The sequence below is a fragment of the Artibeus jamaicensis genome, unplaced genomic scaffold (genome assembly GCF_021234435.1).
Source record: "Artibeus jamaicensis isolate MK-2021 breed Jamaican fruit bat unplaced genomic scaffold, CSHL_Jam_final contig_3126, whole genome shotgun sequence".
Lineage (NCBI taxonomy): Eukaryota > Metazoa > Chordata > Mammalia > Chiroptera > Phyllostomidae > Artibeus > Artibeus jamaicensis.
The window spans coordinates 20577412-20594162 of NW_026521723.1; the positions used below are offsets into that span (position 1 = coordinate 20577412).

The 16751-nt window shown below is 52.2% G+C and overlaps 1 protein-coding gene across 4 annotated transcripts in view; it reads right to left on the minus strand.

Moving 5' to 3' along the window:
• Positions 1-16751, minus strand: part of MYLK (myosin light chain kinase) — a 184361-nt gene that overhangs the window by 83825 nt on the left and 83785 nt on the right. For all 4 annotated transcript variants that reach the window (XM_037132246.2, XM_037132229.2, XM_053663093.1 and 1 more), the window contains 4 exons: positions 9384-9521; positions 7148-7345; positions 6228-6477; positions 303-374 (listed from right to left, as the gene is read on the minus strand). In XM_037132246.2, coding sequence (XP_036988141.2) covers positions 303-374; positions 6228-6477; positions 7148-7345; positions 9384-9521 — 658 coding nt within the window. The remainder of the gene's footprint in view (positions 1-302; positions 375-6227; positions 6478-7147; positions 7346-9383; positions 9522-16751) is intronic.

Below are 16751 nucleotides of genomic sequence, written 5' to 3' on the forward strand. Positions count from 1 at the left end.
TGTGTTTATAGAAGGGAACATTGGTGAGAGGCGCTCGCTTGCTTAGTTGGTTTGTTACATTGGTAATGACTTCAGTAGCCTTATAAGGGTGTGTACAAAAAAAAAAAAAAGAAAGAAATTCACCCCCCTCTCCTCCCCTGCTCTCCCTCTCTCAGTCCCCTCCCAATCACTCCCTCTTGGCTTGGGCAGCCTCAGCTGGAGGACACAAACAATCGGGCGGCCGGGCCGGGCCTGCGGGGTCAGGAGGAAGGCACGCGGACAGTGGCATGGGGCCTGGCCAGTCAATTCCCGGGGCTACTCACCGTGCCGGGGCTCGGCTAGGGTTGCTCTGGAGCATCAGTGACACCTGGCAACTGCATTCGCCAACCTGGTTCCTGAAGAATTCAAGGGATCAGAACGGATGAAGAGGCTCTCTGGGCTGAGGGCCTTCTTAGCCTAAGGGCTGTGATGAGGGCAGGACGGGCAGGGGCTTGACCACAGTCTGGCTGCTGGCTCGAGGAGAGATGGGGCCACAGGCTTAGCTGTGGTCCCAACACGCCTGCCCCAGACCTAAGTTTAGGGCAGGGCCTTCCCCTCCCCTCATGCTTGGCTCTTCCTTTATTTTCCCAGCTCTTGTTGAAAAAGGGAAGAGAGAGACGACAGCTTCTGGACAACAGCTAAGATAGGCATTTGGAAGTAGGAATACTTTTCTGCAAGCATATTACAAAAATAATACAACCAATCAAGCCCTCAATGAATAAAAGAAGAGTAAAGACGAACCCTGACAGGGCTGTGATGCAGCTGCCTGGTCTCAAGTGTGCGGCCTTGGTCGGCCTGCCCAGTGACCTTCGGTTTGACTCTGCTCCCTTAATGTAGAGCTGGTCACCTCCCTGTCCCCACAGTGTCCCCCATACACTACTTCCTCTTTGTCTGCCCGTGAAATGAAAACACCCTCCAATTCACACCCACTGGCTAATGCCCTCAGTTTGGAACTTTTTTGTATTGAAACTTTTAGTGTCTCCCCAATGGGCGGCCCTTTCTCTTCTTCCTTCATATGGTGAGGGACCTGGGTCCTCCAACCCACTGTTAAAACTGTTCAACCTCTCCGAGCTGGTGGGTAACCGGCCTCTGCTCAGCGGACAGGCTGCCCCAGGCCCGGGAGCTGTGGAGGATTTACGGTGGCAGCCCGGCCCTCGGCCCCACAAGGCTGCCACCTGCTGGCCTTTCTGAGCTCTGACTGGGGAAAGGGTGGGAGGAGGGGCCGTCTGAACGCCAAAGGCCACTCTTCGGGGCAACAACCACCCGTTTCATACACAGCACCCTACAGCTTTCACGGTTTTCCCATCTGATGTCCTTCTTGTCTCCAAACATCCCAGTGAGGTATACGGACCATTGTGCTCACTTTAAAGGTAAGGAAGGGGTGCCCGGAGTTTATCTGAAGCATTGCTGGGATTCTGGGGTTTCCCTGCATTCTCTGCACACAGCCATCTTACTAGCACTTCCTCGGCTGACTCGTACCTTCCCTCGTCCCACAGATGTGCAACGACAGGTTCCTTACATAATCTATATCTCAATCTCATGAGAGCTCTGTGAGGTTGGGGCCAGCACCATTTTTATAGGTAGGAAACATGAGGCTTACAAAGGTAAAGTAATTTGCCGACACCCCCAGGCATGGGTCTACCTAAATCCCAAACCTATGAGCTTCCCACCCAGCCCTACAGGGATCATTAGTACAAATCTTTTCTGGGATATGTGTGCGTTTGTGTGTGTCTATGTGGTACGAACAGATCAACCACATGCATGGATTCACATGTATGTGGGTCAACCTGGTGGGCACCGGCACCTGAGGTCTGTGTTTGGGAACATGTGCCCAGGCACCCGTCCCCCACACGGGCAGACATCTGAGCCCGTGTCCCTGGAGTCACTGATGGGTGTGCGTACCTGCCTCACTGCCTGGCCTCCTTCCCCGTGCAGGGCTGGCTCTGGGCAGACACTGGCAGCCCAGGGCACGGCAGATGATTCTCATGGCTCCTGGGGACTGCTGCTCACTCCCCAGGACCAGGACCCACTTGAAGTTAGGAAAGGTTGCCCTTGCTGCCCTCACCCGTCCTCTGACCTGTTGGGTCCCCCTCCGGCCACCTTCCTCAAAGCTCAGGCTCTCAGGGGCCCAGATTCAAGGTTCTGGGAGCCTCATGCCTGGAGAGTCCGATGGCTGAAGGTGCTCCTTTGCTCGGCAAATAGGAAGAAAATAATGGCCCTGTAAGCAAATATCACTTAGGTGCCTCCATGGTGCCAGATCCTGGGCAGGCTGAGGTCCTCACAGCACCCTCAACACTCAACACAGAAGGCTATGGAACTTGTAGAATAACCATGAGAGGTCACCTCTGGGGAAGCCCAGCAGCCGGACACCCTACTTCTGCAAGGCTGCTGGGCAGAACGAGGCCATTCTTTCCCTACTTTTCTTTCAGGCACAGGGTGTGGTGACCTGGGGTTAGAGTGAAGCAGGAGGACAGGATGCCCAAGGGCCATCATTTCCTGGGAGCCCTTTTCAACATCTTCTTGACTGAGTTTCCTCCTGTCATAAGTAGAACGCAGCCCAGATGCAAAAATCAGGCGCAGACACTGACCAGATGGCCTTGCTTTAGCCCAGCCAAACTGCTCAGAAGCTTTAAATGGTGGGGCGCCCTGACTCCTGAGTTGGAGTACGCTCTATCTCCTCATGGGTGGACATGGGCAAAGGCGTCAGTTGTTTTCCGTTACCTGCCCTCAAGGAGGACAGCACAGGTGGCCGGCACTCACCCCACTCCCAGGCCTTCCCCTGAGCCACCTGGGCAGGCTGAGGGGCAGATGGACAGTAGAGCCTGGATTCCGTAGCTGGCCCACTAAGTGAGTCATCCCTAGGGGTGGTCTAGGGGGTCACTATTTCTGCAACCATATACTTAACTTTCTGCAAGGCCTTTAAGGCAAATCATGTTTTATTCAAAGCCCGAAAAGGTCAGAGAGGCCTTTTGCCTGGGCCCCATGTTAATCTAACCAGCTGGAACAGGTTTGGGGACCATGTTTGGTATCTGCATGTACTCAGTTATAAGCATGTGCAGGGGCTGAGGATGAGGCCCCCACCCCACGTCCAGCCCAGATGTCACCACAGAGGATATGGGGCTGTCGCCATGTAAGCTACAACTTTTATGAACAGAGCCCATTTTGCCCCCGCCTCCCACGCCTGAATAAGAAGCCATTCCTTGGGTACAAAGCCTTGGAGCCTGTCCTGCCCTAAATCACCCACCACTGGAGTGATTTTATATGCGAAATTACTTTAAAGATTTAATATCCTGGGAAGCAAAAAATTTTCAAATATTTCAGCTGGAATTTGGAGCTAACTTTTTGACATTCCCCCTTTTAGTTCAGGAGACAAGAGCTAGGGGAGGGAAGGGGAGGCAGAAACCACCCACTGTTTGTACCCCCAACCCAGCCCTCCCGCCCCGGCATCCTCTCTGCCACCCAGTCTTCCTCCTTGAAAGGCATTCTGTCCTGGGTCTAGGTCTGATTTCTGTCAGGATGAGAAAAGCAAGAGGGGAGCGAGGCTGCTGGCAGGCCTGGCACACACATTCCGCAGGAGAACTTTCCACTGACTTGCTCCTGCTCAGCCGGGGACAAAGCCAAGGCCAGGCCACCAGCCTCCCAAAGGAATGAAAAGTCTGGACTTTGGGGAGGGAAAGGGGGCAAGGCCTGTGGGGGTGGAGACTCCAGTGCCATTTCCCAGGTTCCCTGAGTTCCCCGTGCACTTGGGAGAAGTAAGGAATGAGAGAGCACCCGATTTAAAGACATAGATTAGGATTCTAATCTGGGCTCTGCTACTGGCCTTTGGGCGGCCATGAGCAAGTCCCCGATTCTGAGAGCTCAGTTTCCCCCATTACTAAATGGGGAGGCAGCTAGATAACTTCTGAAGTCCCTTCCAAGTGGGAAGGTCGAAGTTTTATGACTGTCCCCAGCTGGGCCCAGACAGTCTGCCTGCCGACCTCCCAGTGCGACCCCTTGGTGCCGGCCTGGCCGACGTCCCACAGTCCGTGCTTCGCTCTTCCCTGCCCTTTCTCGCTCAGCCTGTCCAACGGGCCCCTTCCACAGTCAAGCCTTTACTTGGTTTCTAAGCCTCGGCTTGTCTTCCTCAAAATGCCCCACGAAGCCCATCTCTTTTAGGGTTTCCGGTTTGATTAACACGAGTACTGTCCCAAAGCACTACTCCCCCATGCAGACGAGCTCTATTCCCACATATGGCATTTCCATGATGTGTACTGGCCTAGGAGACTGGAAGAGTATATCTTCTTCCTATTAGGGATGCAGATTTGCTTTTCTGAGAACAACTGTTCAGACACAAGGCAAAGACCATTGCTGCATTCCGAGCATACTGCTGCTGATGGCAGGATGACTGGCCAGCCTACACACATCTTACCAGCTGACCGCAGACGTGACATTAGCTCAGCTAAGACTTGTTGAGACCTGCCCAGCTCAGCAGAACTTGTTAGCAGATCCAGAAACTCCTAAGAAATAATAATGGCTATTTTTCAAAGCCAGTAAGTACTGGGGTGGTTGTTATGCAGCAAAAGCCAACTGATACAAGCACAGAGCACATGCCCAAAAAGGACCCAAGCAGATGGGGCAGGAACTAGATTTTGTGATTATTGTAGGAGCAATGCCCTTTCATAGCGGTAGCTTTGGCATGTGGCTAGAGAGCCTGTCTGTAGCTCAGAGCCTTAAACACGATGAGCTTGGTGGAGGGGAATGATTTATCCAGGAGAGCGAGGCCCCTTACCTAGTGGCTGAGCACCCCAGCCAGGGGTGTGGCATCATCCTCGGGATGTGGCACTATCTCCTACCTGCAGGGTCAAGTGCAGACAAGTGCTCTTCTTTAATGCTTACCCAACCCTGGGGGCTGGCATTCTGTCTCCATTGTCCAGGGGTGGCATGGAATTTTAGCAGCTAGAGCATTTTAATATTTTATTTATTTATTTTTAGAGAGGGAGTAAGAGAGAGAGAGAAACATCAGTGCCCAAGAGATACACTGATCGGTTGCCTCTCGGAGGTCCCCCAGTTGGGGGCCTGGCCCAAGAGTGTGCCCCGACTGGGAGATGAACCAGAAGCACTTCCTCTGCAGGCTGGCACTCGGTCCACTGAGCCACACCAGCCACGGTGGCTTAGAGCATTTTAAAAGTAGAACATTTACTGGATCACATTCTGAGCATGGGCCAGAAATGTCCTAGGCACTGGGAACATGGCAGGGTACCTTCATGGAGCTTACCTTCCCGGTAACCTGAAAAGACCTTAAAAGGGAGGAAAAAGGGAATGGGGATAGTTAACCTCCCTGTAGTGGTTTAAAAGTGTCTATGAATTTTTTCATAGACATTTTGGAGAGAGATTCTCCTCTCTCCAAAGGTGGAACTTAATTCCCCTCTTGAGTATGGACTGTACTTAGTGACTCACTTCTAACCAACATAAAATGTGGCAGGAGTCATGGTGTGTGTGATTTCTGAGGGTGGGTCATAAAAGACATCGCAGATTCCAGCTTGTTCTCCCTCTTGGGTCACCAGCACTGGGGCAACCAGCTGCAGTGTCATGAAGACACTCACGCAGCCACATGGAGAGGTCCACCTGGCAAGGAGCTGAGGCCGCCTGCCAAGGGCCCTTGGAAGTGAGCGCCCCTTGGAAGGGAGTGAGCCGTCTTGGAAGTGAATTCTCTAGCCTCCGTGAAGCTGCCAGCGACAGCGGTCCTTCCTGGCATCTTCTGCACAACCTCCTGTGAAACCCTGAGCCAAAAAGCCCCTAGCTAAGCTTTCTCAAATTTCCAGACCGTAGGACATAGGGGGTCATTATTGTTTTAAGATACTAAGTTTTGGGCTAATTTGTTATGCAGCAAGAGAAAACTAATACATTCCCTCTAGCTGCTGCTTTTCCCATTTTAATCCATTCTTCCCTCCTTCATGGTCACCATACACCAAATAATGGGAGAACAAAAGTCGGAATGTAACGAGACAGAGGACTCTGGGGAACTGAGCACAGAAGGCAGGGTTCTCCATGAACATCTGTCGTACTGCAGTGGAAGAAACAGAAGCTTGAAGCTTGTCAGCAGCACCTGGTCTGCACTCGCTTTACCTTGAAGCCCAGCCCCACATTATTTTGTGCTTCCTCTGGCTTCCAGTGCCAGGCTGGAACTTTGACAGGAGGTAGGAACTTGGGGGTGGGGCATGGGGACTCACTGAAGCAGGATTTCATACTGGCCAGCGTGCCAGGGCTGCACGTTCTTCAGGACCAGGGTGAACACGTCCTCATTCTGCAGCACCTCGAAGTGGCCAGTGTCTTTGGAGAGGGCTTTGCCGTCTCGGAGCCAGTGCACGGTGGGGAAGGGGTCACCAGCTATGGCACAGGAGATGAGGACGCTCTGGCCCAGGGAGGCTGTCACCGATCGAGGCTTGCTGATGAACCAGGGCTGGGTGCCATCCTGAGGCTCTGAAAGTTGGCAAAACGTTTGGTTAGAGAGGGAGGCCTTTCAGCAGAGCGTCCACTCAACACTCCATGGTGGCAAAGGTTGGAAGACAGCATTTAATTAAATGACAGTTTGCCCAGAAATTGCTTTTATTGGATATACAGATATAACACTCTTCTTAATAGCAAATCTGTCTTGGTTACATTCTCAGAGGATAACGGTAACACGTATCGTGTGTCCAAAGCACAGGGAGGTAGCCTGGAGTAGACAGGGGCACCAAGGGTCTACATTAGATGTGGTGACTGAGAGCTGTCACTTGCTTTGTGTGTGCTCTTCTCCCCTTCAGGCTGAGGCTCTGTAAAGGCAAGGACCCTAATAAGCCTATAACTCACGTCAACAGCCATCACCGTCGGGTTGTTACATGTATTATGAGACTTCTCTCCTAGCACTCTATGCAGCTGTCACCAGTGACCCACAGAGCACAGGGACTTTATGGGCAGGGCAGAGCAGCCTACTCAGCCAGAGCCTGAGGTGTGCAGAGAGGAGCTGCTCCCTGGGGCTGGGCTGGGACCAAGACAGCAGGGGGCCCATAGTGGGAACAGAGCAGGCTCACGTGGTTTCCTCACCTCCAGATTGCTTTTGGAGCGACCATGGCAGCACCTCCTCCCCCGCCCCCCCGCTGGCCAGCCTCACCTTGCACCGTGAGCACGGCCTGGGTGCGCACCTCCCCGGCGCTGTTCCAGGCCTCACAGGTGTAGGTGCCCGTGTCCTCCGGGAACACCTCCTGGATACAGAGGCTGTGCCGGGCGCCTCTGCGTTCAAAGTGGAAGTCCTCCGACTCCTGGATCTCGTTCCCATTGTGGAGCCAGATGACCTCAGGGGGCGGGTTCCCTGAGTGGGGAGGAAGGTCAGGGGACTGGTCAGCCGGGCACTTCCCTGGGGCGTGCGGCAGCCCCCCACGTGGTGCTGTGACACCGCACCACACTCTTCATGCTTCGGCTCCCCTACCGGAAAGAGACTACGTCTTCTACCTCACAGGTGTTTTGGGAGGTGAAGGGAGCTCACAGAGCCTCCTCAGCAGCCCACTAGAGCAGCAGGTTAGAAAGCGTCCAGCGCAGAGAAAGTGCTCAGATGCGTGCTCATTATAATTATTCAACAACAGATTGGGAAACTAGGAAGAATCTACAAGTAAAGAGAATATGGTTTCATAGATGAAAAAGAAAGCCCAGGAAGAATGGTTTTTAAAACTGGAATTTAAACTGCGTGACGATACCAAGTGGTTACTGGATCTTGGGGCTTGAAGTGACGTGTTTCCTGCCCGGTGCTGACTCACACCGTGCGTGAGCGTCTGGGCAGTTCAGTACGACTTCGTGGTGACTCCCTGATCATTCTTTACCAGAAGGGACGCTCCACGGCATTTCAAATGTTGTCTCAGGGTGAACATGGGTGCTGGCCCGTACAGGATTTCTGCACACGGCTCATGAAGGATATCATCTTCAGATTTTACTGTTCTACTTTCCAGTGCAGTTTCCAGCATTTCACTGAAGTATAAAACAATGGCCATCCGCGAGGGCTTCCTCTGTGGTGGGAGCTGAGCTGCTGCGTCTCATTCAAAGGCAGCGAGGCCTCGGGTCGGCCGCCGAGGGAGGCTCCTGGTGCCAGGCTCTGGCGAGGCCCAAGGAGGCAGGAGGCCACATCTGTCCCCACCAGGTGAGCCAGCACATGTCCGGGAGGCCAGGCACACTGCGCCTCTGGTTCCTGTGATTCCTGTGAACTCAGGGAGCGCAGGCACCGGCGGGGGCTCGACCCTCCGCCTGGGCTGTGGGGGGCTGCCTGCAGCTTGTGGGGGAAGGGGGATGGGTTCCCTCACAGCCCGTCTTTACTGCTTGTGCAGCTCAGGAGAAACAGAACTGAGGAGGGCTCAGTGAGATAAGTCAGACAGAGAAAGACAGATACCACGTGATTTCACTTGTATGTGGAACCTGAACAACAAGATAAACGAACAAAATAGAAACGGACTCAGAGACGCAGGGAGCAGGCTGCCGGCTGCCTACGGAGGAGGAGCCGGGGTCCGTGTGAGAAAGGCGAAGGGCCTGGGAAGTACAGTTGGTGGCTACAGAGCAGTCCTGGGGATGCGAAGTGCAGCCCGGGGAACAGTCAACAGTATTGTGACAACTCCGTGCCAGGTGGGTACTGAAAACATCAGGGGGCCGCTTCGCAGAGTATGACTGTCTGACCACCGTGCCATACGCCCGAAACTAAGACACAACTATATTGAGTGTAAACTGTAATTTAAAAAAAAGGATAACACACATGCAAATAAAATCCTTTTATAAAAATACTTCCCACTTTTCTGGCAATCGTGTGTGTTATAATAAAAATATAAATAACAACCCAGTAGGCATCAGAGAGACAGGTCATTGGCCAGCAATCATTTATACAGTGAACAGGGAACCTGACCCTTGGGCCTCCCTTACTGGCCACCGGCAAGGACTGTGACCTCTCACGCTGGGCTGCTCCTCACCCGGCCCCTCTTTGGGAAGAATCTCTGCTCCTTTTCCTTACCTTAAAATCTGAACAGAGCAACTGAGACTATCTTCCAAGAGTTGGCAAGCTCTCATGCCATCTGGCTTAGCACTGAGGTTCGGAATCACCCAGCTACATGGGCTGCACCCTGTTCTCACAGTAATCCCTCGACCCCCTCGCCCCACCCGACCACTCAACCTCGCATCCAGGAAATCCTGCCCAGAGGAAGCGGAGAGAGGGACCACGAGGCTCCACTCCTTCGGGGCCCACTGACCGGCGGTCCCACGCCGGGACCTGTGGATAGGTGGTCGGAGCGGGACCGTGCAAGGAGCAACCCCGGCGTCGCAGCCGCGCCCACGCCCACGTTCACATACACGCTAAAGAGCAAGAGGCAGAGACACACCTGACACCTGCACTGTCATGGTGACCTGGCTGCCGTCCATGACTCTGAGGTCCGAGAGGCCCTGCAGGAAACGGGGTGCGACGGGCTTGCTGGCGGCTGGGGGCAGGAGGAAGTCGCGCTCCTTGTCGCTCTTCTTCTCTGTGTGCAGAGGACAGAACGTGGATGAACATCTGTCCACTCCCCACCCATCTGCCAAACAGACTAAGTGACCGTGGGCACAGGACCATCAGGTTCAGGTTCCCAGCAGAAACCGAGCACGAATAGGTGAGGACCTCGGGGAGGCCCTGCGGACTGGGCCGCGGGGGTGCCCGTTTCTCTGCCTGGCGCGACAGTGCTCCTGGCAGTGGGGGAGCCGGAGGCCTATCAGGGCCACGCCCGGTGCGGGCTCTGGTTCCTCAGGAGAGCTTCAAGGCAGTGGGGTGGGGAGCCAATACTTGGCATCTTATGAGGTTTTGTTTCTTAAATGTATATACTTTTAAAAAAAGTATGGCCCAAATTCAAAGGGCACCAAAAAGTATGTGTAATGTCTCCCTTCCACCCACCCTCCAGCCATCAAGTATCTATCTCTTCCCAGAGGCAAATGATTTTTAATTTCTTGTTCCTCTTGCCAGAGGTGATCTACGTATTGAACGCACACAAGCAAATAGGCATGTTCTTTTATTTTCTTCTTCTTTTTTTTTAATAAAGATTTTTTATTTTATTTATCTTTTAGAGGGGAAGGGAAGGAGAGATGGAGAGAAATATCAATGTATGGTTGCCTTTCATGCATCCCCTGCTGGGAACTGGCCTACAGGGAACCAGCCTGCAACCTAGGCATGTGCCCTGACTGGGAATCGAACCGCAAATATCTGGTTCGCAGGCCCGCGCTCAATCCACTGAGCTACACCAGCCAGGCTTATTTTCTTCTTTAAAATAATGGTAGCACAGTACACACAACTGTTGCCACCTTGCTTTTTCACTCAGCAGTGTATCTTGATACCTCTCTATAAAATAACTGAAGAGCTTCCTCGCTGTTTTCTTAGACTTCCTAATGCTCCATTGCCATGTCATGAGATTTTAAGCCACCCCCCCCCCCAAGCAAGCCAAAGACACAGCATGCACCAGAATGGCTCACGTTGAAAAGCCTGGTGCTGGTGAGGATACGGAGCAACTGGAACTCTCCTACGCTGCTGGTGGGAGTATAAGGTGGCCCAGTCCCTTTTGAAAGCAGTTTGGCAGTTTCTTAAAAAGTTAAACATATATTTACCATGTGATCCAGTAATTCTACTCTTGGGTATTTATACAAGTGAAGTGAGAGCATATATCTATACGAAGACACGTCCACAAACATTCACAGCAGCTTCAATCTTAATTGCCCAAAACTAAAAGTAACCTGCCAATAAGTGGATGGATAGATAGACTGTGATACAGCCATACAACGGAGCGCCACTCGGCAAAAAGGAATGGGTGAATGGCAGACGTGAGCCCTACAACAGGGACAAATCTCACGAAAACTGCATTGAATAAAGGGAGCCAGACGAAGAATGAGCACATACTGGGCCATCCCATCTGTACACAGTTCCAGGAAACGTGGAACACAGCGACACAAAGCCTGGGGCGGTGGCTGGTGGGTTTAGGCTGTACAGGGGCGCGAGGCAGCACTTGAGGGTGATGGAGTTGTTTATTTCTGAAAATTGTGATGAAGGTTTCAAACTAAATACCACGAACATACGCAGTTTGTTATATATCGATATCGCCTCGGTGAAAGCCAGGGGTGGGAGGGATCTCTCTCTGAGAAAGTGGGGTGAGTGGGGAGTGCACCAGCTCTTCAAAGATGTGAACTGGAACAGCTGTTTGGGTTCAGGGCTGGCCCACTCACTCCCCACTCAGTTTTCTGGGGAGATGGATTAACAAATAGGTTTTCCCAGGGACTCAAATCAATGATTTGGAGCAGAAGGAAGAAATAAACATCCAACCAGAACAGAATGAAGAAACAAGAATTCAAAAAATGAGGAGAGGTTTAGGAACCTCTGGGACAACTTTAAGCACCCCAACTCCCAAATCATAGGGGTGCTAGAAGGAGAAGAGGAAGAGCAAGGAATTGAAAACTTATTTGAAAAGACAAAGAAGGAAAATTTTCCCAATCTGGTGAAGGAAATAGACTTCTGGGAAGCCCAGGAAGCCCAGAGAGTCCCATAGAAACTGGACCCAAGGAGGAACACACCAAGGCACATCATAATTAAGTTGCCCAAGATTAAAAAGAAGGAGAGAATCTTAAAAGCAGCAAGAGAAAAGGAGACAGTTACCTACAAAGGAGTTCCCATCAAATTATCAGCTGATTTCTCAAAAGAGACCTTACAGGCAAGAAGGGGCTGGAAAGAAGTATTCCAAGTCATGAAATCCAAGGACCTACATCCAAGATTGCTCTAACCAGCAAAGCTTTCATTTAGAATGGAAGGACAGATAAAGTGCTTCTCAGATAAGACCAAATTCAAGGAGTTCATCATCACCAAGCCCTCATTATATGAAATGTTAAAGGAACTTACCTAAGAAAAAGAAGAAGATCGGCTCTGGCTGGTGTGGCTCAGCGGACTGAGCACCAGCCTGGGAACCAAAGGCTTGATTCCCAGTCAGGGCACACATCTGGGTTGCAGGCCAGGTCCCCAGTAGGGGGAGCTCGAGAGGCAACCACACATTGATGTTTCTCTCCTGCTCTTTCTCCCCCCCTTCCCCTCTCAAAAGTAAATAAATAAAAATCTTTTTAAAAAAAAGAAAAAGAAGATCAAAACTGAGCAGTAAAATGACAACAAACTCAGAACTATCAATGACTAAACCTAAAACTAAAAGAAAAAACAAAAGCAAACTAAGCAAACATCAATTACAGAACAGAACAGAATGAAGCCCACACGGAGGATTATCCGTGGGGAGGGGGAGAGGAGAGAATGGGGAAAGGTACAGGGGGTAAGAAGCATAACTGGCAGGTTCAAAACAGACAGAGGGATGTTAAGAATAGTATGGGAAACGGAGAAGCTGAGGAACTTGCATGTACGACCCATGGACATGTAACAGGAGGCGGGGATGCTGGAGGGTGTGGGGGAGGGTGCAGGGTGAAGGAGGATAAAGGGGGGAAAATTGGGAAAGCTGTAACAGCATAATCAATAAAATATCCTTTAAAAAATAGGTCTTCCATTATTCTTGGAATCCTCCCAAGCTGGGCTCTGACTGGCCTCACATGAGCAGAAGGGGAAGAGGCAGCAAAGGGCTGAGCCAGAGACTATTTCCCACACAAACAGCCCTGGTGCAGGATGAGCTCACGTTGCCCAGTCTGTGGTCTTACCCTTTGTCCTGTGAGGCAGGTGGCTTTAACCTTCAATAATCCTTTTGTGAGTTTTTGTTGTTGTGATTTTTGCCTTTTGGCAGGGACAGATGTAGGGGCAGAGAGGGCTATGATATCTCTAACTGAAACTCTAAGCTTAGGGGGGAACAGACTCTGGTATTTTGGGTTCTTGTTTGCACAGGGCCACAGATAGGTCTTCCTCAGGGAGCATGTAGTTGCGGGGATTCATTTCCAGGGTGCTTTACATACCCGAGAAAATGTCTGCCACTGAATTTCCATCTCTCTGCACTGAAAACGAAACACAGCTCACTGCAGGCCTCTCCCGGCACAGCCTCGGGGAATGAGGATGGGGGAGCCCAGGAAGGCCTGGGAGCCCCGGGGACAATTCCCTCACGTCTGGTGTGGTGTGAAGGGCATGGACCTGAAGGCCAAGGGGAGTAGAGACAGGGTAACCCCACGATCCGTGACCAAAGGATGGGCTCTCAGGCCCCCCCCTCCCTTGCTCCCTTGCCCCAGCCTGCAGCATTGCTGCCTCGGACAGAGGGGCAACCAGGCGGCCTTGGCAAAGGCCCGGCAGTGGGCCGGGGGCCCGGGATTGGAAATGCAGAGATGGTGTTTCTCTGACCGGGCTGCAGTGGCCAGGAAAGCAGGGCGCCCCGGGAGAGTTGAGGAATTTCCTGTCATGCACAGACTGAGAAGGCTTGAGGACAAAATGTTTTTGCCTGTCCAGAGTCCTCCCTGTTCTCGCCTCTCTGCTATCTTTGCCAGGGTCCCCAGCTACATAGGGCTCTGCGCAGATATGCTCTTATTCCTAGGTCCTGCAGGAACCCCTAAAACTCCAGCTTCTGCCCTGGCTGGGTAGCTCGGTTGGTTGGAGTGTCGTCCCCATGCACCAAAAGTCTGTGAGTTCATCACCAGTCAGGGCACATACCTAGGTTGTGGGTCGATCCCCAGTGGGGATACATATAGGAGGCAACCAATCGATGTCTCTCCCTCTCTCTCCCCCGCTCTTTCCCTTTCTTTCTCTCTAAAATCAATAAACACACGACCCGCTGAGGATTAAAAACATTTTTCCAGCTTCCTCTCCTTCAAGCTGGTGTGGCTCTACTTCGGCCCCACCCTTTTCAGGGTCTTCCCACAGCTCAGTGTCCCAACCTGGGGCTCTGTGGCGCCAGGGGGACTGGGAGCACATCTGTGCCTCCCTCTGCTGAGAGGCGGCCTGGGCCCTGCTCCTTCCCCCATCCACCCCCCTGGCACCGCCCTGGTACTGGAGATCTAGGGTCTGAGGCCGGGTCCTGGCCTCGGGCCAATCGCCGCCTCTTTCTGAAGCTCGGTTTCCTCGTCTACATATGACGGTAATAATGGTGTCATTACAAGACTTCACAGTTTCAGAGATAATGTGCGAAAATGCTCTGTACAGCTGCTCACCCTCGGCGGCAACACCTGCGCAGGGCTAGCTGGGAGCCGACTCACACCTACGCGCTCAGACTCAAGTTCATGGTGGGTTTATCAGCAGCAGCAGAATGCACAGACACTGGGCCCTCGCCACCCAAAGATTACTGACTCCTAGTTATGTGATCTGAGGCAAATACTGTTTAGGAATACAAGTGCATGGCTTGAAAGTACTGTGAGATAACTCCAAAGTAAATTGACAACGAGCTTTCATTGCGCTCCCTCCAGGACAGAGATGAGGATGGACTTTGGGGAACAAACTCGGGGGCAGGCATTTGGTACCAGTGACACCCGTGCCCCCTGACCCTGCTCTTTCTTCCCTGAAGCCCCACAACAAGAACAGAGGGAAGATGGACATAACTGGGGGTAAATGTGCAGAAGGAACCTGCAGTTCTGAGACCTGCAGTTTGGGGCCACATGGGGTCCCCACATGGGGTCAGCCTAGAGCGACTGCGCATCTAGGCTGACAAATGGCTGAGTCATCCCCAACATTCGACCACTTCAGCCTCTTCAGGGGGTGAGAAAGACACCCAACCCTCCCTGCAGATGCACTCTGCACGGGGATTAAGGAGCCGGTGAGGACGGTGTCCGGGCAAGCAGCTTCCTTTACGCGGCCTGAGGAAAGCAGGCCTGACAGAATCCCGAAACCCCAGCAGAACCCCGACCCCGATTTCGCTGACTGAGAGCTCACAGTGCCCACCGGCGGCCCTAAGGCTCATGCCCAGGCCTTCCGGCAGTGAGGCCAAGATGTTCTGCAGACGGTCTCTGCTCAGGGAGCCAGCCTTCTTCTCCATGGTGTCCAAGGCCAGCTCCCAACTAAGACAAATGTATTACCCACTGACCCACTTCCTAGGCCCTTGACATGGGACAAATGCTAGAGCAGAGCAGGGACATGCCAGGTAAAAAGGGCAACACGTGTGCATTTCATTTAGTGCCAAAGCCAAACAGATGACTCTGGCTCCCCTGTGAACACAGTCTTGTGTGGACATAGATAAAATAAGGCGGATGGACACTGTTGATCTGAACTCATAGCTCTAGCCATGTGAGCTGAAGCAAACTCCCCACCCCCAACCTTCATGTTTTCTCCTCTAAATTGCTGATAATAGTTATCACCAATTGTGACTGATAATACCATATTGATAAATATTCTGTATATATCATCAGTATTGTGCATGATAAATCCTGCTGGGTTTTTAGATGATTAAAAGAAATAACACATGTAAAACAGCTAGAATACTGTCTGACAGGTAATAAGTATAAAAGTAAATGCTTTGTGCCTTTCATAATCACACTGACCTTTATGGTGGGGCAAACTCAAACTGACAAGAAGTACGATGAGAGAAGTCCCCACACCAGAGCTTTCCCAATTGTTCAGGAGGAGGGCTCAGAGGGTGCTGACAGTTGTAACTAAAAGAACATGATAACAATTCCTCACCACGCTCAGCGCTTCATGATTCTACAGGATGTTCACGACTCCGTTGAATGTTATCCTTACCTTCCTCGGAAGCAGGGGAGCCGGCGCCCTCATTTCGCAGTGGAGGCCACTGAGGCTCAGACAAGGAAGCTGACTCGTCCTAACACCCCAGGGCTGACGTGGTCAACAGGGTCGTGGTCTGGGCTCTCTCCCTCCACTGTCCTGAGAACAGAGGCCGGCCACCCAGATTCCACACGAGCTTTCTGTCATTGTGCTCATGCCCAGAGTTTCTGGTTGCCCTGGAGACGTGCCCTTCCAGGGTTGTGCTTTAGCTGCACCCGCCACTGTCCTGGTTTGAGGCAGGGGTAGGAAGGCCAGGCTCTGAGGCCCCCACTGGCAACAAGCCTCAGGGAACCTGCGCTTATTTGTTTTGGTGGCAGGGGGTGGTAGGCAGGCATTGGCTGTAGCACTCAAAATAGCCAGCGAGGGGTCCCTGGGACCCAGTGACAGACTTGCTGCCCGGCTCCAGTGACGGCCAGACTACATATACCCCAGGTTTTTCCCACAGCTGTGTCTCCTGCTGCTCTGCTGAGACCAAGGCCAGAGCTGGCCTTCTCTCTGGATTCCAGGAAAGGCTGAGCCTCCCCGATTTACTGGCCTAGGATTAAAGATTAAACATGAACGGATCTACTGCTCTGGTGCTTGGTCAACGACTCCATCCCCTCACTGACTCCCTCCACCACTAACTGGCGGCTAGCTGGTGGTGCACTGTTCCACTCTGAGAGAAAGCAGAAGGACCAGGCCTGTCCTCCAATGGGGAAGATGAGAACTAAGACTAAGAATGCTTACATGCAGTTTACTGACTGACAAGCAAATGATGCCACACAGACTAAAGCTGTCGACAAGAAAGGGAAATGGCAGGAGAAGGGGAGGATACAGGGAGGAGAGACAGGAAAGGGGAGAAGAGAAGGAATGTGAGAGGAAGATGGAGGGGGGACGGGGGGAGAGGGAGACATGACTTTCCATTCCACCGACCCTCTGACTTCCCTCGTGGCCATTTATACTGTTTTGACTCATTGGAAACGGTTTTTGAAGACAGTTCCTAGACATGAACTGAAACTTTAAATTCTTTCTCCGGTGAAGCAAAAGTGGCAGACACATGGCTTTTCGGGGTCCCAGTGCAGCA